Raw genomic sequence first — 22,887 nt, 5'->3', positions numbered from 1 at the left:
CACACACACACACACACACACACACACACACACACACACACACACACACACACACACACACAGAGAGAGAGAGAGAGAGAGAGAGAGAGAGAGAGAGAGAGAGAGAGAGAGAGAGAGAGAGAGAGAGAGAGAGAGCACCATGTCAGGAAACTCTCGGTTGTGGAGCCCCATGAGCATGGCTTAAGCCACAACACACCGTGTTATTGATGTTGTTAGTCTATTGAATGGAATAGCCGTTGCCTAAGTGACGCACATGTGCCTTACAAACAACATGTTAACGTTGCATACGTGATGTAATTTGGCATCAGTGCACATGATCTTGTGATGTCCTAATGTGAAAAGCCAAAAGTCACATATGGTTCTTTTACAAATAGACCCTTAGCATAAGGTTGGACTCTTCCTCTCCAACTCCCTTTTCGTCCCAAGTCCTTACTCTCCACCCAACCAAGCCCCTTCCCTCTCTCCTCCAATGCACCAAAACTATACATGGTCAAGAACCATGCCTTTGACTTGTAGGCACTGACAGCTATGCCCTTCACAAACTCTAGGCAATGGCTAAAAGCTAATGTTTCAAAAAAAAAAAAAAAACTTGCCCTCGAACTTGACAGTGGACACCATTAGAGACGTCGTTGGAAACATATGCACCAACCGTGGTAGAAGCACATTGATACATGCAAGAAAAATGGGAGAGTAATAGAAAATGGATAGGTAGTGATAAGGGGGTGGGTGACGGGGACATGAGAGCAATAGGGGTGGACTCAGAATACAAGGACACAATAAGAAGAAGAACCGAGGGTGAGAAGAGGCAACAAATATGAACAACCGACGGTGTAGAGAGACAACAAGGTAATTTCAAGGGAAGATGAAGGAGAAGGAATCGTCCATGATGCAAGAGGGTCCACTTTAGATAAAGAGGAACATAGGTATGGAACAAACTGGAGAGAATTTAGGCCCCAAAGAAATTCACCCCTTTCGAACTTTATAACTTTATACAGGATTCTCTTGACTTAAGTAGTGCACACTGTCAGGTCATGAGGGTTGCATATGAGCTCGGACACTAACACGAGTGATGAGACATTGATGGCTTGGTGAGAATTTGAAATGAAGGGAACGAAGTCTTTACCTTTCTAGCATAGGATGATGGAGACTTGAAACATCACACATAGAAAGCTCAAGAATGTCAGCTAGGGTCTAATCAAACGGACGTTTTGGTTGCAAGTGGTTGGCAAAAACAACTTGCAATTTGTAAAATACCCCTATTTGTTTGAAGGTCCGATCACATGGATGTTTTGGTTGCAATTGATTGGTAGAAATTGTTTACCGAAGGTCTACCTTAACATCCTCAATTCTGGTCATTCCAACGTGGTGTACTTTGCTTAACATTTTGCCTTTCTTTGTGGTTGAATCTCTCACCCTAAAAGAGAGGATTTTGTACAATATCCCTTAATAATACAATTTTAATTCTTTTCTATATATTCGTTTTGAAACTAATTGCCCTTCTTCTCCATCGCTCCATCCATGGATGGAGCAAAAGGGCAACAAAAGGAAAAGAAGAGGCATGACCACCCTTGCAACTCTTTTGATGAAAAATGCCGCTTCTCTCCTTTTGCCTTGCTTCCCAACTTTACGCAAAGTCTGCACGTGAACTCGCTGGTTTTGGTTGGCGTTTGCAACTTGCTGAAACCACATACTCGCGTAAACAAACTCTAAGTGTGAAGAGACTTGCTATATGTAAACAAAAACTTGGTATGATGCCTGGGCAATGGGGCATCTGCAACAAATCAGAAGTAAGTTAAGTCACCTGACAATGCATTGTGAGTGTTTGTGTACTCTGCCTTTAATTTAATGAGATGTTACTTTGAGCACATTTCTAAAGGCAACAGGGCCTGAGGTCTAATGATGCCAATGCATCTTTTAAACTCATAAAATGGGTGCATTGGGCCCGGTTCCGCCCCCAGAAAAAAGAGTTCTTCTTGAATCTCACGGATTCCTTTGAAGATACCAGATTCCAATTTTGACTTTAACGTGTTCACACGTGGCAGTCTTTATCCTCTTCTGTGTGGAGAGTCTGCACGCACAAAGACGCCAGCGGCCAGCCCACTCCCGATATGAAAAATCCACGCACCAAACGTACATTCTCCTCTGCGTTTTCTTAACCCATCAGCACCATTGCCCACAATTTACAAACGTACAGCTCTCTCTCTCTCTCTCTCTCTCTCACACACACACACCCACCCACCCACCCACCTCGACTCCGTCACACAGGCACGGACACGCACACAGGCAGTAAAGGCCAGCGGCTAAGTTGTGGTAAAGTGCTGAACTAGAGCGTGAACTGATGCTGACTTGAGGCTTGAGAAGTTGAGCCTCAGAGTCTCAGACTCTTTCTGTGAGAGTGAGAGAGAGAGAGAGAACTTAAGAAGCAGCTCCTATGAGCAGACTTCTAGACTCTAAGAAGCTAGCCAGTAGCCAGCACAACAAAAGAAAATCCACACAGAAAGAATTCTCATGTGGGACAATTATATCCACTTTCTAATTGGACAGCTGGGCTTTTATATATTATCTTTGGAACTATTGCAGCAATTTTCTTGTAAAAATTAACACAAGGGTATTTGGGGAATTTATCAAATTACAGGGTATTCTGGGAATTTGAATTTCCACAAATTCGAGGATATTTTGGTAAATCTCCCCCCCACCCCCCCCCCCCCCCCCCCCAAACACACACACACACACACACACACCACAAAAGGGCTAGAAAATTACATTTTTCCTAACCGATCAAAATAAGGGGAAAGTTGAAATTCTCCCGATTTTTAGTCAAAATTTGAAGCTTTTGCCGGTAATTACACTAAAACTTGTGTAAATTTGCCGGTTTTCTTAAAGGCAAGCTCAAAATCTAACCGGGATTTTATAATATCAGCCTGTTAAAATACACTTAGACACCCCCCCCCCCCCCCCCCCCCCCCCCCCCGCCGCCCCTCAAAAAAAAAACCAGCAGCAGCAGCAGCAGTGCACCACCATAAAAAGGAACCCAAAGTTACAAACAGAAGAATTGGACGGTCCATAATCTTCAATGATCTGGGACCGTCGATCTGCTCCAAGAGTGAACTTTGAAGTGTCCAATAGTGTCCAAGGCCCAGATGGTGGAGAGTCTGGAGACCTTGGCAGCAACAAGACATCCTGCTCCTTTTGTGCATAGCCTATTTAGTACAACTCACAAAACCTCTTTTATAACCGAAGCTGGACTAGCAGGCAGCAGGCTGCAGACTAGCTATATATTATTGACTCTAGCTGCCCCTGATTCAAAACAGCAGAAAAGGAAGCCTCTTTCCCTCCTTCCACCCAACACCATGCATGCTCTTCGTAGCCTACTTCTCTTCTTCTTCCACAGCTATAGATAGGAGAGACCAAAGTCTCTAGCTAAATTCACAGGTAGTTAGGCTAAGTTCTACTTGCAGAAGCTTCATTACCCAGTCTCTAAACAAGCTTTTCAACAGGTATAATGGCTCATAAATCTTGATGACCATCAAGGACCCAACATTTTTCATCTGCACAAATGCCCATCCTGGTCAAATGAAATATTAAAGCACGCCATTAAAGCTCTCTCTTTTCTTTTTCGACTTGTGCCATAGCCTTCAACCTGAAAACCTCGAGAGCTTTCTGCTCTAAGAAGTCTTGATCATTAACTCCCTTAGAAGACCTTATTTAGGTCAATCCAACACCGGCATCTAATTGCAACTAATCTAATTATCAAACCATAATCTCTTCCTCTCTGTATGGAAACAAAATTCAATTTTTTGCTAGAAATTTTGTGCGCCTTGAAAATGGAAACTCTAGCCACATGACCATGTCGAATGTGCACGCTTGGATAATGCCCTTATATTGCAATGGTTAACTACAATCTCGAAACTTATGAATACATCACCTCACTGTCTGCAATGTTCTTGCTATGCCATAATTCAAATTCCTAGCAGAGCTGAACAGAGGGGCATGTGATGTCTTGGTCAAAACATTTTCCTCGCAACACCATTTCACAGGACGTCGAAGTCTTTTGGAAAGTTTTCTTTGCGACATGTTCATGCTTCGTACTGACATAACCTGAAGATATTCAGCTGAAAACTAATCATGTGCCTTCGGCATATTGCTGCATGCAGGTTCAATTGGTGCGTAAAGGAGGCACTACAATGCGTGCCCCATGCCTATTTGAATAGATGAGACTTTGAGACATCCCTACATAGGACCTTTCTCTGAGACCACAGTTTGTGATGGAAAGGCAGCAAAGTGCGAGCTCCAGCATCAGTCTTAACAGCTGGGGCTCGGATCTTGCAGAGGAGAAAGAGGAGTACCATGTTAACTATTCAGGCTTTAACTTTAACTGCCAAATTCCAAATGAAGAGGGTATCTATAACAAAAGCCATGCTGTTCACCGAAAGGAAAACTTGCAGGTTGGCCATGCTACAAAATATAAAGAAGAAGAGCCCCATATGTTGCTTGAACCAGATTTGCTTTTGACAAAAAGGACACACTTTGCTCGGCCTTCCCCCTCGGATTCCTTGGAACTTCTACTCTCCAAGAGGCTCGCGCTATCCCATCATGACAAGGAATGGTCAAGTAAGTGGCAACAACCTGTAAATGATAATCAATATTTGATAGTCAATACAAGCCATCTCTATTAGAGTAACTCGAGATGTTTAGGGTATGTTTACAGGTATGTCACATGCACATTTGGATGTTACAAGAAGAGCGTGCATGCATATGCCAAACACACTCTGTCAAAGGATATTCCATCATGTAATTGAGCCAGTGTGATCAGTATTTGTCTTTGCATGTATTTGTTGTTTCTTTTAAGCATCTGTCTCTGTGATTATGCATGTGTATGTGCAAGTGGGCATGGCTACAGGCAAATACCTAGAAAAGCTCTGATCAGATGCAATCAAGATCATGACATATTTCAGGTTTAAGGGTACATTCCCTTGTCCATGAGAGCTACAAATTCAAGTCGACCTCTTCTTTATCATGATATCGCTAGTGAAATTCCAGTCTTGATGAAGACACTCTGAAACAGGTCTGATCTTGATGATGAAAGAAAGATTTGCAAAGCTGCTCCTAGGAGAGGACTTTTCTGGTGGATCAAAAGCATCAAACACAGCTCTTACCATCTCAAATGCTATAACTAAACTTTCAGGTTCGACCATTCTTTCCGACCATTTCAAAGTGGCATTATCATCTCTTAAGAGATTAGTTTACCATCTTGTATGCATATACGATCCCCGATTCAGCTTGAATTGCTTGATATATGGCTTGCTATTCAAGTTTTTCATTTGATCACGCAACTATGTCATGCACATCTGCTAGCGTGTCCACATGACAAGCCTGTCTTTGATTTAGCTTTGAGGAGGAAGGACTCATGGGAGTACTCATGAAAAGGATGGCTAAATTAGGATCTTTAGATTCTACTGCTGGCAAAATTTGGCAGTCAAAATCATGAACTTGTTAAGGATAGATCCATCAGTATTTCTATGTTTCTTCTTGTCTTCCTTCATCCATTTTTATCTGGTTTGAGTAAATTATAATGTGGGTCCTCCAGTGGCAATCTTTGGGGACCTGTGGAGGCTCGAGCCATTGCCTTGTGAAAGCAAACTGAAGTGGCAAAGAGAGATGGAGTGGCTTGTTTCTCCGTGCGATTACATAGTTGAGCTTGTCCCATCTACTCATCCTCTTGAGGATGGAACAACAGTCGAGGTGGGTGATCTGCTTATGTATAACATGCACAGAGTAGGTGTTTCCTCGCTGTTTTGGGATGGTAATGCCTGTATGGTAGCATGTGTAGGGTGAGGCATGGTCAATATATATAGATCTTACCAATGATGTAGGTTTGGCGAAGTAGTGATTGCATATCCCGCCAAAATATACATACCAAAATGCATCATGCTTTTGTAGATCAGGGAAAAGGCATATTATTTACATGCTTAATCAAGGTATTGTATTTTTTATCGTTTTCTTGGATCATCTGTTATTCCTATAAACTCTTCAGATTAGAGCTTGATTCGATGGGTTTGAGAAACTTGGATTGCAAATGTTTAGTACAAATCCTATCTAAATCATGTGTGGCAGAACCTTGCATATGCCAATTTGACACTCTGATTTACACGCTGAGTCTGATCATTTATGTAAACTTCACTTCCATGTATATGTGTATGCACATATACTAGTATCTTCCGCGGTAATTCAGTACATCTGTAAGCATAGAAATGACACACTCGAGCTTCAAGGATTTTAATTGAATCTGGAGGCCTGGACTCAGGTTTTAGCCAGTAAGCCGCGTTCTGATGTGTACATCGATGTCCCAGCTTTGCAAAAGCTGGATGCTCTACTGTTGGTAAGCTTCAATCTAATTTACAACTGTGTTTATCGAACACAAATTAGGATTTGTCTTCATTATGTTGTAAACATGTCAGGGAACTCTTGAAAGCTTCTCTGAGACTGAATTCTGGTATGCGGAAAGTGTACAAGAGAACCCCTCAAGCGAGATGGCGTGCGACTTCCAAGATTGCAAAGCTTGGATTCCAGTTGCGAAGGTGCCCTGTTGTGGCCTCTCAGGGAAGGCAAGGAAGCAGCTGTCCCACCAAAGAGAGGCTGCAAGTCAAATACTCAAAGCAGCCAAATCAATCAATGAGCATGTCTTGTCAGAAATGGACATACCTGAGAGCTATTGGAAGGCTCTCCCCAAAGTGAGTATTATGTTCTAAAGTCATTGTCACATGCATGATGCTATCCAAAAAACTGCGACGTATCGACCTAAGCAGCCCAAATTGCAATGCAGAGCAGCAAAAAGGTAATCGGAGACACACCATTGAAGATTATCACCTCTGAGTTTTGCTGTTTTGAGACCTTGCTATCTACTATGGACTGCCCATCTTACCGAACCCTGCTAAACTTGGCAAATGGGCTTGAGACTCTCATTCATGTATGGAAATCTAAGATTAGTTCAAGGCTCAAACAAGCCCTGCATCCTGAAGGCATGGCATGTCGTGCAACACCGACCTGGGGTCTCAGCAGGGATTCTTCATTGAAGAAAGTGGAAAAGAAGAAGATCTATGTGCGAAGAGCTGAAAACCTCCTTATGGAACTTAGGCAAAGGTTTCCCGGTGTACTTCAGACATCCCTTGAGCTGATCAAAGTCCAGCTAAATAAGGTACAAAGGCATGCTTGCACTCATCAAAGTGGAAGTACAGATCTAATATTTATGAAATGAGATTATGGGTCCTTAAATTCATCTCTCTCTCTCTCTCTCTCTCTCTCTCTCTCTCTCTCTCTCTCTCTCTCTCTCTCACACACACACACACACACACACACACACACATACACACACACACACACAAGATAAAGCACAATTTTGTTATTTGCTTATTGTATACTTACAGGATGTGGGTTATGCTGTGCTGGAGAGCTACTCGAGAGTGCTTGTCAACCTTGCAGCAAGGATACAGGCGCGGATAGGAGAGGTCATAACAGCTGACAAGGATGCAATGCTGTCGCGCTTGCATTCGTTAAAAGCAAATCCAGATGCGTGTCAAGGTACGGCGGAGGCAGAGGGACCCATGACGTCGCCAGGGCCCTCCTATATGGAGCCTGTGAACTATGAGGCTCATAGAAGATACTCCATGGACTGCTTGACACATCTAGGAGTGCAATTGGAAAGGGCATTAGGGGATCTCAGGTGAGACCCAATTGGATTATGCTGATGGTGAAGCTTCTCAACCAAACACATAGAAACATGATCATAATATATACACAGGCTCACCATTCTACAGAAGCCACCATCAGAAACAAGGTTTTCATGTTAGAATTTGAGAAACCAAGGTTCATTGTTTCATGATCAATCATATCCAATGTAAGTAGGTATGCGCCATGGTGATCATGAAGACCATGAATTTTCTCTCCTTTAGTGGTGAAAAGCTAATCTCTGCCACCCTTAATTATTCAATGTTGTTGCTAATGTTGGAAATGTCTAGTGAATTGAAAATCTCTGTATTCTGTCTCACTTGGGATCCGCCCCCCCCCCCCTCTTCAATAATTACATTTGGTATCATTTCCAGATCCAATGAGATGCAAAACCAGAGGATCTTTGAGAATTATCTTGATTTCTAATCATAAGAAACATTATAAATCAACAGTTCCTAGAGAATAGCCTCGCACATCAACTTTGCCTTTGTTTTCTTCCTCGTCCTCAATCGTGGAATGTTGTTATGAGCAATACTTGCAGTAAGCACACCAAGCTCATCTTAGTAGCTTGGCAAGAAATTAGGCGTTGGTCTGTTGGGTCTTGATGTGAAGGGCCAGAGCCTATGCTTCATGTTGCATCTTCCGAGTCCATTCCTCCAAGTGGTCGACAGTAAGCAAACAGTAGGAGGCACGTGAGCGAGGATCTTCCCATCTTTCCATCAGAATTTGTGATAGAGATCAAAATATTACGATATCCAAAAGGACTGATAATTGAGGGTACACTCCCAAGCCGCATAGTCTGTGTCCTAATAAGAGAGTTACCAAAAATATACAAAACAGCTGTTCAGTGTTCACAAACCCTGTATGAATATCATCCTTTACGCCCTTGGGCTCCGTTCTCTCTGCATCTCCTGTCGTCAAGTTAGTTCAATAACCGAGCGGTTCACACACGGTGCCGACATGATAAAATATAAATCTGATGATAAATGAATATCCAGTAGACTTCGGCAGGCCGCAGCATGGCTAGATCTTGAATCTTCTAAACGATACGATCTAAGATCAACGTGCATTCGCTTTTTCTCGATGGTGGGTCCAGGTATGTGCTCACGATTTAAAAAAAATCGTCTAAAGGGCGAATCTATAAAGATCCTTTGAGACTCCTGGTTGGCGAGCAGGGAGTGCAGATGCAAGTGGCGTCCGATGACGTTGTGCAGCAGGAGTAGCAAGCAATGGCATCAGGATCATGAGGGCGAAACCTGGCATGGGATGGCATTATGAAGCACGAGTAAGGGGCTGAAAGACTATTCTTTTTTGTCTGTAAAATACAATCCAGCTGACAGCTTAGCAGTGCAGTGTAATGGCTATGGTGGGTGAACGTATGAATTCTCATCTTCAACTGACCCCGTTCGAACACTGTTTTGGCGTGTGCTGCAGGGGTTTTAGAACTCCTCTTCAAGCAACACGAATCAGGAATCTGTGAAGATTCTGCTAATAAAATAACGAACCTACCAGTAGTATGTTGTGCACACCTAGCTTTAAGCACACTTTATTTTCTTGGCAAATGAAATTATGCCATGCATGAGGTACGTCCCTGTGAGCTGTGGGTGTTTTTGCAGTCCAAACCACCCCTTAGAACTTCGAACAGCCTTAAGTGCATCCCACACGTAAGGCGGGTCAATGGTAAAATGTAAGGCGGGTCAATGGTAAAATGTAAGTGAGAAGACATTTGATTTGACACCCCTCCCATGCGCACACTCACACTATCTCGCACGGGCATGTTCAAATGGGATCGACGGTTGAGGTGATCTGGGTCGTCGGATGCGCATTTGGTAAATTCGGGAAGAAAAGTAAAATCGGACACTGGGCCGTCGGATGCGCATTTGGTAAATTCGGGAAGAAAAGTAAAATCGGACAGGCTTGTAAATTTGGGTCGATCCGCACCCCATGTCTTGGACTCCTGACCTCCCCAACATGAGCCATGTGCACTAACCACTACACCCTCATGCGTACATTGAAATATAGGCGATTCAAGTATGTCATATTGTAAATGTGGGCCGATTAATAAATTCGGGGCAAATTGGTAAATACGGAGCAACCTAAGATCTGACGGTTTATAATTAACGCACATCGCCTTTTCCTCCACCATTGATCCCATTTGACCATGCCTGTGTGATATAGTGATGAGGATGCACACATGAGAAGGGGGGTAATTGGACCCTTTCTGGGTGTAATTAGTGAAGGGAGGATGGGGTAAATAATAACAACTACTTGCCCTCCGTGCGAGGCCCCTTACTACTTGTTGTCCAACACGGTGCGTGCGTTGTACGAAGAGTATAACAAGATATTAGATGAGGTAACATCTCCACCTTTTTTTTCTTTTTGACTTAATGGTTAATGGTAAATACAAGGTTCATATAGAGGCTTGATTACGTGGTGTGTTGTGATCTTGAGCATGTTCTTTAGGATGTTAAACTAGGGTATGCATGCACTCATCCTAAGGTGAGGCTCTTTAGCCAACCCCACCGTAACGGTGATCTAGGTTGAAATCCATATAAAAGCATAAATGGACTAAACCCTGTAGTTACATGCTTTGAACTATTATAAGAAAATTCCAACATAGGTAAGTAGTCTTCCCAATTGATTGCTTCTTGCTAACGTACGCTTGTAGCATATCCTCTAGCACTTGATTAACTCTTTCTGTTTGACCATCCGTTTCTGGATGATCAACCGTACTTACATTAAGTTTAGTTTCCAACTTTTGGAACACAGCTCTCTAGAAGTGATTATCGAACTTTCGATCTTTGTCACTAATGATACTAGTTGAAAGACCATAGAGTTTATATATATGCTCTACAAATAGACATGCTAATTTCGGTGTCTTAACCGTAGTCTTAGTGGGAATGAATCAACCCATCTTTGTGAGACGGTCTACAATTACCCAAATGGCATCATGGCCATGATTTATAGTAGATAGTCCTACTACAAAATCCATAGAGATACTCTCCCACTTACCTTGTGGAATCTCTAAAGGATGTAAAAGGCCACCCACCTTGAGGCGCTCTGCCTTATTAACTTGGCCTTATTGGCAGTTTAGTACATACTCTTGAATATCATGATGTAAGCCCGACCAATAAAATTGCCGTCAAACTAAGGCATACGTCTTACGAATACCTGGATGACCAACACTTGAAGTATCATGACACTCAAATAAGATTTGGCGGCTAGTGTCTGAGTCCTAGGGCACACATACTCTACCTTTGTGGAGTAAGTAGCCATCATCAATGGAAAAATTATTCCATCACTTAAGCTCTTCTTGAGTAGGGGTGGAGCTCTATGTGTTGGAGTTTCTATCTGCATGTGCAGAGACATGTTGATCTGGCTCTATGTGTAGGGGTGGAGTTCTATGTGTTGGAGTTTCTATCTGCATGTGCAGAGACATGTTGATCTGGCTGTTCAAAGACATGTGAGTGTGAGGGATCCCTTTTTAAAACTGCACTCCACACTTTAGCATATGATTGATCTTGTACACACTTGCCACGTAATGACTTCAAGAATCCACTCTTTAGTTCCGTGAAAGCAAGTGAATTAATCTGAGGCATTCGACTTAGTGCATCCGCTACTACATTATATCGTCCCTTGCAATATCGTAGCTTACAATCATACTCTTGAAGGATTTCTGCCCATCTAGCTTTACGGCCCTTCAAGTCTGTTTGAGTAGTAAACCATTTGAAACTCTCATGGTAAAAAACTACTTCAAACTCGTCATCATATAAATGGTGTCGCCACTTTCGTAAAGCGTGAATTATGGCATAGATCTCTCTCTCATAAACATAATAATTTTGTTGAGCTCTATCTAAATTTTTACTTTCAAAGGCTATAGGTCTTCCCTCCTGGAGAAATACCGCACCAATGGCTTTATCACTAGCATCAGTCTCTACCACAAATGGCTTAAGTGGGTCGACGATTGCTAGGATGAGAGCAGTGGCTATAGCTACCTTGGGCCATAGCCACTACCTTGAGCTGTTTAAAACTGCGTTTTTGGGCTTCTTCCCAAAAAAAGGTCTTACCTATTGCTTTAAGTTGATCCGTCATAGGAACAATGATTTTGGCATAGTTACGGATATACTGTCGATAAAATCCAGCCATGCCTAAAAATATTTGAAGCTCCTCAACCGTGTTGGGATGTGGCCATCGAAGAATGGCAACGACCTTGTCAGTGTCCATCTTGATGCCAGAATAAGAGATCACATGACCGAGGTAATGTATCTCTATTTCAAAGAAATCGCACTTGCTTTGGTTAGCATACAGCGCGTGAGCTCGTAGCTGTTCGAACACTAATCATAAGTGTTCTATGTGTTCATCTTCAGTCTTATTGTAAATGAGAATGTCATCAAGGAAAACCACACAGATTTTCCAAGATAGGGACGTAAGACACTATCCAGTGTCATAAATGTAGCTGGAGCATTGGCTAGACCAAAAGGCATAACCAAAGATTCAAAATGCCTGAACCGTGTTCTAAAGGCAGTTTTGGAGATAGCTTGTAAAAGGATATGCACCTGGTGGTATCCTGAACAAAGATCTATCTTTGTATAGTATCTTGCTCCATGGAGTTGATCAAACAACTCATCTCCTCTTGGCAGAGGATACTTGTTCTTGATGGTTATGGCATTTAATCTGCGATAATCTATGCACATGCGCATAGTACCATCTTTCTTTTTTACCAATAGAATTGGTGATGCCCAAGGCAAAGTGCTACGTCGAATGAAACCACAGCCAACCAACTCTCAACCTCCTTGGATTCTTTAGCACTCATACAATAAGGTGGTTTACTTACCGGTTTAGTGCCTGGCAAGACATCTATGCCATGCTGCACATCACGTATAGGGGGTAAACCCGGTGGTAAATCACTTGAGAACACATCACTATACTCCATGAGTAAGTGAGTCAACTTTTGTCGTGCAAAAGGAGAAAGTAAACTAGAGTTATGCTGGGATGGAGAATCTTGTAATTCGTGTAATGTTTGTTTTACAACAGTTGCACGTTGCTCTATAGAATTAAAAATTGAGAGAATTTTTCTCGTTAGATTTGTTAACACTTTGTTTATCATTAGAATTCATTGCACTTTGCATACCATTAGAATTCGTTGCACTTTGCATACCATTACTAGAATTCACCGCACTTTGCTCTTGAGAATTCACAAGACTTGGAGACAAGCAATAACACAAAAAGACTTCATCTATTAAATTTTCTTTCTGCAAAATAGAAAGCTCGGTTGTACATATAAGAGGTGCAGATGGTATATTTTTCTCACCAAGCAAAAGCACATGTTTACCATTGGCCATAAAGGATAAGGAGTTGCGTTCATAACTAGTGTGCAATGTGTTTCCTAAACCATGCAGGGACTCCCATCCTAAAACTACATCAGCATTATCCATGTTCATAACTTGGAAGTCAAGGGTCATTGTATGATCTTGAACAATAAGCTCAACCCCTTGAATTACCGTGTCCCATACTTCTTTATCATTCCTAGACATCTGCTCCACCACATACTTGTGAGAGCAGGGAGTCTGTGTAAGCTTCAATTCCTTGACTAGCTTATAGTTCAAGAAGTTATGAGTTGCACCATCATCCACTAAAATACGAACCCGTTGTCCGTTAATAGTTCCATGCATGCGAATCAAATCATGGGAGCAAAAGGTGGGTTGCCACATTGAAGCATGAACACAACACTTGTGCTTTTCTTCCATATGAAGAACCTCTACATCACAATATTTAAGAGATGAATCTAATGTGAGGTGTTGCACCGTGTGCATGGACTCTTCTTTGCCTTTGGTCCGAAAGACATCTAAAACACAAATTGTGTTTCTTCGCATGCTCAAAATCGGTAGTGTTGAGAGACCCACGTGGAGTATCTCGTGAGTGCTTAGGCTTCTTAGCCTCTTGTGGGCGTGGAGAGCTAGAGTGTCTCTTATTCCTCTTAGAACGTGTGGGAGATCTACCTCGCCATTGGCTCTTAGCCACATTGCTCTTAGCAAAATTATTCTTAGTATAGGGAACATTTCCTTTCCTCTCTTGGTCATCATCATATCTTTGGGCATGACTGATGGCTTCTTCCAAAGTTTTTGGATGTTGGGTCTTCACATGAAGACGATAGTCTTTGTCAAGATCCATATTAAAACCCTGTATCTTTTGGAATTCATCTAGACCTTCTAGTTTTAATACGATTTCCCAATAATTTAAAAGGTACCATGTGAGAGAGAGGCCAGACATGCGGCATGCATCCCATACTAACCAATTCTTATCTTCTTCATTGGAGTCCAAAAACTCTTTGGAGAAAGAAGCTTGAAACGTAGCCCAAGACAGAGGACGAGCATCTATTGGAAATGTCATCCACCACTTATAGGCCTTGCCTTTAACAGATAGACTTGTTTCCACAACCGTCTTTATATCTGGGGTGTGTCTCAATCGATGAATATCACTCCATTTGTGTAAGAACGTATTGAGCGCATCCTTGTTGCGATCATGCTCTTCCCCATGAAATTCAAGAATGGTCATATTCTTAAGTAATGCATTGCTACCTTCTGCATCTTCTGCAGCATTTGTCTCTTGGACTCCTTGAGTCATGCGAGCTTGGTTCGCTTGAACCGTACCACTTGTGGCTCCTTGAGTCGGTTGTGAATTCATAAATTTCACAAGTAACTCCGTAAGATTGGTAACATTTGCATTAAGTGCAGAGAGATTGCGTTCAAGTACGCTTTGGTGATTTTCCAAATTCTTGAAAGAAACCATATCTACAAGGCCATGATCTCCTAGATCATCGTCATCATGCATATTAGTGTCAGCCGCACTGATCTACGTGCTCAAAATCAAACATGTGCGTATGTGGGATATCCTCACTGGCCATGGTAAACACACACTAATGCAAAGAGAGAAAAAAAAAAACGACAACTTGTACCTTGTGAAATTGACGTTAGTGTTTTGTATTCTTCGCAATTTGTGTTGCATGCGAACCTCGCCTTGCGGGAATTTGAGCACTTCACTTGTCGTTCGTTGTAAGAACACCTTTGTTGATTCTTCACAAAAAACCGTCATTTTTGTGAAGGCTTTTGTTCACTTTGAAGCTTCCTCCTTGAGGAAAAAAGAATTTTTGGAGGAAAACTTGCCTTCCTCCAAGAAGTGAAAAGGAAGGGTGAAGCTACTTCCTTGAAGTTTGAAGCTTTCTCTTTCCTTCTAATCAATGCTCGGGAAAAATTATTTTCCCAAACATACAAAATGCCTTTCCTTGGATTTGCAAAGAGAAAAATTTAGAAAATTAGGTTACTTTTTAAGGTTTTTACACTATTTTTCTCTATTTTGGGATGGAATTTCTCCTTTTCCCCTTGCGCTCAGCTGGCATTTTGAAAATTGAAAATGGCACGATATTAAGCTGAGACACATTTTTCCCGAACACTGCTTCTAGTTTTCCTTTCAACACAAGTAGGCTATCTTTCCTTGTTATACACAACAAGGGTCCATAGCCTAATGGTTTTGTGTTGGCCCCTCTTACCCTCATGGGGTGGGTTCAACCCTCTTGCATGTAAGGCTTAAGCAGGCCTTTCTACGCGCACAATCAACGACGCCAATGGAGCCTTCGGAGCCTCGATGCCGTCGAGTTGCCAGTCGAGTCTGCCTTGGTCGCCCGCCTTGGTCGTGCGTTGTGGAGGGCGTAGATGGGGCGGCCGCGGTCGGTTGTCACTATCTGTCCATGCATTGCGCATAGAAAAGCGTGTCTATCTTCTTTTGCTACGCATCGGAGACATCGCTGTCTGCGGAACGTGGGAGAGAAGTAGAATGTCGCACGCACATGCAACCCGCTTTTCGCCTCCTCCCAAAAATAGCTCGGATACTAGTGAAAGAGTGGTGGTAATGCGTGTGCTAGTCTCCACCCAACCCTGCTATCTTATAGCCTCCCCCTAGTGTACACACTGTCAGGCCGTGCCAGTGGCCTTGCCCATAGGACAACTTAAAGAAAGTTGTAGATGTAATTGATAAACAAGATGATTGCTTCCAGAATGCTACAAATTGATTCCTCACCCACCAAAATGTCATAATAATGCTCCAACCAAATGTTCTTAAGCCATGCTTTATCTTTGCAAGTTGCAAGGCTGAAGGTCCTAAGAGTTAGCCAATTGGGCCATGGCGAGGAGATAGAGAACAAAGCACATGAGAGCTTGAGAGATGAACTACAAAGAGGGTGAGCAAAGAAAACACAAACTTGTAATAGGAGGTGCCGCCAAGCTGCTCCGAAAACCTACTAAATATAGACTTGCTAAATTTAGGCAATTTGTGGCAAGTTAGAATTTTACCATAAGGCTTCCTAGATTTCATACTTGGAGTATAAAGAGCTATTCTAATGACTTGAACTTAACACATCTACTTTCTATTTTTAAACTCCTATAATTTTTCTAGGCCACCTCCTTTGTCATGTACCTTTGATCAAGGATTCTAATGATATATTCATCCTTCCTCGACATGTACCTATGACTGAGATAACTAAATAGCAAGTACTCTTGCTCTTTTAAGGACTTTTCCCCTTCTGCTCCCAAGCTTTGACCAGGTTGGTCCATCAACACATAATCCATTTTACTTGTTCTCTTTTTATTTCCTTGGACTTAAGTGGCCAAATGAAGATGGAAAATACTTTTAGAAAGTTATAAATTAATATTCGCGACATTACCTCTCCCTTGAAATCATAGTCTTCCTCAAATATGGGGCATGGAAAATAAAGTCATAGCTAGCCCTATTACTTTGGGTAGAGGATCCCTTTTTACCCGTCAACATTCTTGCATAGTGGTGACTAACTAGTTCCACTTGGTGCTTGGAAGGCTTAGATTTTGCAAGCATGTCTTTACTTAGTCGTAATCATCTTTCATAGTAGATTGGTAAGATCTACTAGATGCTTGAGAGACTAAGATGCCGCAAGCTTGATCATGGTATGCATACACTTAAAACTTATGAACATATAAAGAAAATCTTAGAGTAAAAAAAAGACAAAATTCTTTGTAAAATATACTTGTTCATGCATGATTCTTACCTTTGATGGGAGTCATTGTAAGTATTTACAAGGTTTACATTATCCTTTAGTTGGATGTCTTGCATCCACCTTGCATATTCAAAAGAATAATTCTTAAATTTGACAAGATATCGGCGGATAGTCTTGCCACTTCCTAATAACTTGTCTTCATGTCATAGGATGCTCTCTGGGTGCAAAATCTCTTCTTGACCCTCAAACTAAGCTGGTTCTTTAATTACTGGTTCTTTGGGTGGCTCGCCCTTATAAGGTTTCAAGAGTCTCACATGAAAAGAATTATGAATGAGCCAAGTACTTCTTTGGTAACCTTAACTTGTAAGTTGTTTCATTGATAGGCTTAAGAATTTGAAATGGGCTATAATATCTTTTTCCTAACTTAGCATAATATTTTTGGTGACCCATTGGGAGTCCTTGTGTTCCTTTGCATGTAGTGTGAATTAGGCATGCTTTTGGAAACTTGAGCACTACTCAAGGGTTTTCTTTGAAGGTCGAGGCTTGTCTATGCTTATCGAGGCTTGTCTATGCTTATCAGCATGTAGTGTGAATTAGGCATGCTTTTGGAAACTTGAGCACTACCCAAGGGTTTTCTTTGAAGGTCGAGGCTTGTCTATTGCTTATCAGCAATAGCCTTTTGCTTCTGTTTCATGATGGATATAGTTTCTTTAATCTTCTAAAAAGATTTTTTTAAGGTCTCTATCATACTCATCAGTGGCAAATATCTACCCAGTTGTTTTGAATATCAAATGGGAGCTTGGGTCTTCCTTAAATTACATTGAAGGATGCCTTTTCTATAGAAATATGGACAGTGTTATTGTACGCATACTCTAGTAAGAGTAAGTACTTTTTCCATTGATCTCTTTGATCTACATCTGTAGCATAGTCTTTGAGTAGATCAATATTGGTTGAATTTTCTATCTCACTTTGGCCATCCATTTGTGGATGACAGGCCAAAGAGAAATTCAACTCAGTACCGAGATTCTCAAAGAGACTCGTACAAAAAATGTTGGTCATCCTTAGATCTCTGTTGGGGATACTATAGATGTTGGTAAGCCATAATACTTAGAGACCTATGAGATAAAGAGAGTTTCCATATGGTGTGCTTTAATAGTCTTTTTGACTGGTATATTTTCTTGCTAACTTGGTCTACTATTGTCCATATTCATATATTCCCATGTATGGATTTTGGTAATCAAAAGATGAAATCCATGGATATAATTTTCCATGGGGAATCAGGTATAGGCAATGGCTGAAGCAAGCTAGGCTCCTTCCCTCTATCATACTTTGTCTTTTGACATACACTACATTTGGCAACAAAGTCCACTATGTCTACCTTCATTATTGGCCAATAAAAGTACATCTCTACTCCCTTGAGAGTGGATTGAATCCCTCTATGTCCCGCATAAGTTGGAACATGAGATTTATGTATAACCTTTTCACGTAAACTATGTGTAAAGCATAACATATTGCCATAGCAAAGATAACCATCTTGTACATTGTATGATTCCTCTTTCTTCCCTAGTGCAATGACTAACATTATATGTTTGAAGTCTGGATCCATGGCATACTCATCTATCATAGAGGATAGATCATTGTGAGTAGCTAATTATACAACATTCACTCTTGGTCTTCATGAAAGAGCAGTGGCCACTTGGTTGTGCGTATCAGCCATGCAAGCAATATGAAAGTTAAATTGTCAAAAAAGTGTTTTTCCACCTCATTTGCTTATCATTTAATTTAGTTTGTGTCAAAAAGTATTTAAGACTTTGATGATCTGTGCACAAAATAAATGGAGTGCCTACTAGAGATAATGCTTCCATGCATCTAGGGCCTGTAAGATAGCTAACATTTCTTTTTCATATATGCCTAGATTCTTTTCTTGGTCATCCAATATCCTACTTTTGTATGTTATGGCATGCCCTTCTTGAATCAAAATAGCTCCAAGGCATTGTTCATAATCATCACACTAGAGTTCAAAAGGATTTGAAAGGTCTAGTAATATTTGCACGGGTTGAGAGGTAAGCTTTGCCTTTATTCTCTTTGGCAGTCCATACAAATTTAACATTCTTTTTAGTCAGATCATACAATGGCCCTGCTATGAATGATAATTTTTCTATGAAGCGTCTTTAGTATGCATGTATTCCTATAACGCTTCTCAATTCATGTAGATCTGTTGGTATAGGCCATACTTTTATTACCTCCAACTTTTCAACTTTTCAGGGTCCATTCGGATCCCATTAGGGCCAAAAAACGCTCAAAAAGAGATGTGTAAGGAGTTAGTTAACTTGCTAATTAGCAAAGCCTTTGACGATCAAAATAGCTTCAAATTTGGCCATTTTGGATATTTAAGAGGGAGGACACCATTTAAAGCATATCTTGGTACATATTTGACTTAATACAATAGAGGACGTCACTTTTAATTTATTTTCTCTTGGTTCATTAGTTGTTGGTCCTCATTCAGTTCACTTGGTGGCAAAAAAATGTTTTCCTACTTCCCTGTTTCTCTCCCATAATATTTTGTTGGGCTCTTTCCACCCTCGTGAGCTTGCCTTTTCCCATCGCATTTGCCGAAATCTTCACCATTCTATGTTGTATACTCCATCAAACCTTCACAACTTGCAATGATTTGAGACACATCCTGCATCTAATCCCACATCTAATCACAAGATTTCTCTCTACCATTGCAAGAGGACCACTCTAGCTAGAATGACCACAATCGCAAGAAGTCTGCCAATTCTGGTCTCTTTACTCTCACAAGATTTCAAAGGTTTCTCCCCAAGTTTGATTTGACTAGAAGTTCATTACACCTTACACATTCATCTCCATACTCCTTGCAATAATTGCAACATCTCCAACATGCACTAGATAGTAGTTCAATAAGGACATCAATCTCAACCACGCCTGTAGGAAACCATGAGGGCTTTGTATCAAGGGCCACTTTCACATGGTAATGGAGCTCAAGGGAAGGACCAAAAGGATCTATAGACAGAAGGTGGTTTGCATCTAGCGGATCCAAGAACTGAAAGGTGCCAATCCGCCTTTTTATATGTTTCATGATTTTAATAGATTTCTTGGAGATGGAGTTGATGGTTTGCTAAGCTATCTCACACACACATTCATCATACCCTCCATGAACGAGAAAATACACTTACAAGAATCTACAAGCCATAGGAGGAGGATCAGGTGCAATAGATGATGGCCTTCCAACAATTTGTGAACAAACAAAAACAAAGAAAGCCCTTGCTTAAAGAGTAAAGCCTTGTCAGGGACGACAAGAATTTGGGAGGGGGGAGTGTTGAAGCAAAGGACCAGATCATGCCAAATTAGACTGGTCAACAGAAATCATCAACTTATTTATTCATTTTTTGCCTAAGTCGGCAATGTAATCCATAAACCCGGGCAAAATCTGATCTTATCAAAACAGCTTTGTACTTAATGAGACGCTAGATATCCTAGTCCACCACATTTTTGTGATAATTATCTCTTTCAAGCCTAAACCCAATTTTAACCCTGGGTATATAAGCCAAAAGTTTGTACTTATTAAGCATATGATAACTATTGAGCGTATCTGGTGACGAGCTCGCCTACACTAGCTTGTTCACTACTCTTTGTACATGTGAGCATTCATAATGAAACTTCTTATGTTACTTCCTCTCACTCTTATCATCTTGTACATGTCTTGTGTGCTATCTTTGAGTGAGTGTGTGTGTGTGTGTGTGTGTGTGTGTGCGCGCGCGCGCGACGCAATGAGTGGTTTTAGCTCTAGGTTGCCTTGTGTGTTTGTTTGCTCTTTGTGACTTGTTAATGGAATTTTAAGTAAAACCAAGCATGTACAGAGGCAAGTAGGCCTTAGGAGAAGCAAACAACCCCTCATTCATCACTTTTGGTGAAGGTGAGAGCTGGCAACGCTCATCGTTGCTCACCTACCCGATGGTGACTTTTGTAGGTTTAGGTTGTTATTAGGAACCTATTGCCTATAGCCTAGAGACCCCTAGTCTCAAGTTTCATGTCATTTGTAGTTCATTGTGACACCGTAATGACCATTAGAGTGAGAGATCAATCGCATAGGAGACTTAGGCATTTTCCCTTTAGTTGCTTCCTGTCTTGGGAGCGACACCTTTCTTCTCAATGCATTGTTGTTAGCACATAGCATTTGATGTTTCCATGCACTAGTCGGGTTAGCTACGTCCTTAAATTGACATATTCATGTTGGTTTGAGTTATCTCTAGGCTACTCCGTCCGATCGTGGTGGTCCGCCACCATCCGCCCTTGTCATGCCTTTGCTCCCATCATGATGTGACTGTAGCAGTGATCCTCTACCCCCATCATTGTTTGGAACCACCCCTGCATTCCCTTTGTAAACAAAGTTGTGTATACATCAATTCTCTCTTCCCATGGGTTGATGCAAAACAGCTATGCATCATCTCTATACATGTCATCTTGAAGTGCCAAGCAACAAAGTAAAATGGATGTCTTACTTTGAACTATAAAGTGATTCCATTAGACCATACCTAGTGACACTTCCCACTCCAAATCTTGTGTTTCAACCACTCATTGTGCAATGGCAAATAGTGATGTAATGTGTCATGTGTTTTTCATCTAAAATATAGAAATGGGTGTGTTTTGGAACATCCTACAATGTTGAGCATACATACAAGATGTGAACGAGGATGGTAAGATGATTTGAACACCAAGGCATTGACTAGATCTCATTTTGGACCTTCGAGGTGTATTTTTTCGCAAAATCCATAGAGACCACAACATCATCATCATAAAAATACTCTAAACATCCTTGAAATTGGTCAGTGTGCCACTTATACTTATAATTATGCTTTATGAGAGTTGCTAGCTTGTTGTTGACTAAGGAAGTGAAACTCTTGGGGCCAACTTACCAAGCACCAACATCTTTCTGCTTTTTTGTTCGGCCTTGTCAATGTCTCTTGCAACTTTATAGGAGCCTTCTTCATCAATGAGATCCACAAACCTGGTGGAAAATGACCCCTAATTCCCAGAACTTCTAGATCCCAACATAAACAAATAATCAACAACATTGGAAGCCATGATTATGGCTTACTTGGTCTCATTGCAAGAGAATTCTAGCAAGCAAGGTGAAGTGTTGGGAGAGAAGGGTAAGACTGGTTGCTTAGAACAATTCAACACTTGCTCACATACATCACCATCAACCTGTCAACCTCTTCCCGCAATTTCAAAGTGCACACACACACACACACACACACACACACACACACACACACAAACACACACACACACACACTCACACTAAAAGCATAGAATTGATAGAGACAAGTTGTAAGAGGGTGTAAGAACATGGAAGAGAAGATGTAGACTTAATTGGGGAGTATATAGCAAACACAAAATAGCTTAAGAGAGGGGAGATGGAAAAAAATTGAGAGCAACTACACAAAAGGTCTAAAATCCTAGGCGCAAAAATCCATGGCACCTCACTTGTTGCGTTTGGTATTTGATATTTTGATTTATTATTGGTGCCAAAATTGGAGGCCCCTATTTTACACTTTAGTCCCAATTTAGTTATGAGTGGTACACACTACTTATTGCATGACCCTCTTAGGGTTGGTTCTCACTGTCCTATTTACAAAGGAGCCATAGTGGCTTATCTCTAAAATAATGTGCTACGATAAAATGATTGAGAGAATTATTATTTGCTGGCATCTCCTCGTCAACTCCCAGAGTTCCAATCTACAAACCATCATGCAGGCACTATTAGTAAAATTCAACAAGACAGCACATAATTGACCATTAAGTCAGCTATCCCAATTGCAGTTAATCACATGCAACAAGAGGGTGCCCAGTCTCGTAACATCCCTCCCACCATGGATAGCAACTGTCCTCAGTTGCTCAAAACTAGACCGGAAGTGATGGAAAGTGTGGAGAAGGTCTGGGAAGTTGCGAATTTTTTTTCATGCATCCATTTGGCATCCTCTCGAGGGTGGCCTTTGAAGGTCAAAAGATAGCGGTTATAAACCATGCCAGTGCGAGTTGTGGTGGTATTATGATCAACTATTTGTGCAGGGATGAGTTGTTCTTCTTGGTCCACAAGTGAAGGTGGATTCTCA

General features: G+C 41.3%; 1 protein-coding gene across 1 annotated transcript; it reads left to right on the top strand.

Annotated features, from left to right (window-relative positions):
• Positions 1-3,085: 3,085 nt before the first annotated feature.
• Positions 3,086-8,044, top strand: LOC147425926 (rop guanine nucleotide exchange factor 3-like). The gene is made up of 8 exons (XM_086498785.1): positions 3,086-3,497; positions 4,155-4,611; positions 5,066-5,185; positions 5,588-5,742; positions 6,305-6,379; positions 6,459-6,731; positions 6,824-7,195; positions 7,425-8,044. The coding sequence occupies exons 2-8, from the start codon at positions 4,266-4,268 to the stop codon at positions 7,722-7,724; spliced, it is 1,641 nt and encodes a 546-aa protein (XP_086354911.1). The 5' UTR covers positions 3,086-3,497; positions 4,155-4,265; the 3' UTR covers positions 7,725-8,044.
• The last annotated feature ends 14,843 nt before the right edge of the window (positions 8,045-22,887 follow it).

Source organism: Adiantum capillus-veneris, chromosome 24, assembly GCF_014529385.1.
Source record: "Adiantum capillus-veneris isolate H3 chromosome 24, ASM1452938v2, whole genome shotgun sequence".
In the NCBI taxonomy this organism is placed as follows: Eukaryota; Viridiplantae; Streptophyta; class Polypodiopsida; order Polypodiales; family Pteridaceae; genus Adiantum; species Adiantum capillus-veneris.
This window is presented reverse-complemented; position numbering and strand designations above follow the sequence as displayed.

What these genes read in the sequence shown, in the direction of transcription:
- LOC147425926 (XM_086498785.1), top strand. Translation starts at nt 4,266, where the DNA reads ATGGAAAGGCAGCAAAGTGCGAGCTCCAGCATCAGTCTTAACAGCTGG. An exon ending in AGGATGGAACAACAGTCGAG is followed by an intron (nt 5,743 to 6,304) that starts GTGGGTGATCTG and finishes GCCTGGACTCAG; the next exon opens with GTTTTAGCCAGTAAGCCGCG. An exon ending in ATTGGAAGGCTCTCCCCAAA is followed by an intron (nt 6,732 to 6,823) that starts GTGAGTATTATG and finishes ATTGCAATGCAG; the next exon opens with AGCAGCAAAAAGGTAATCGG.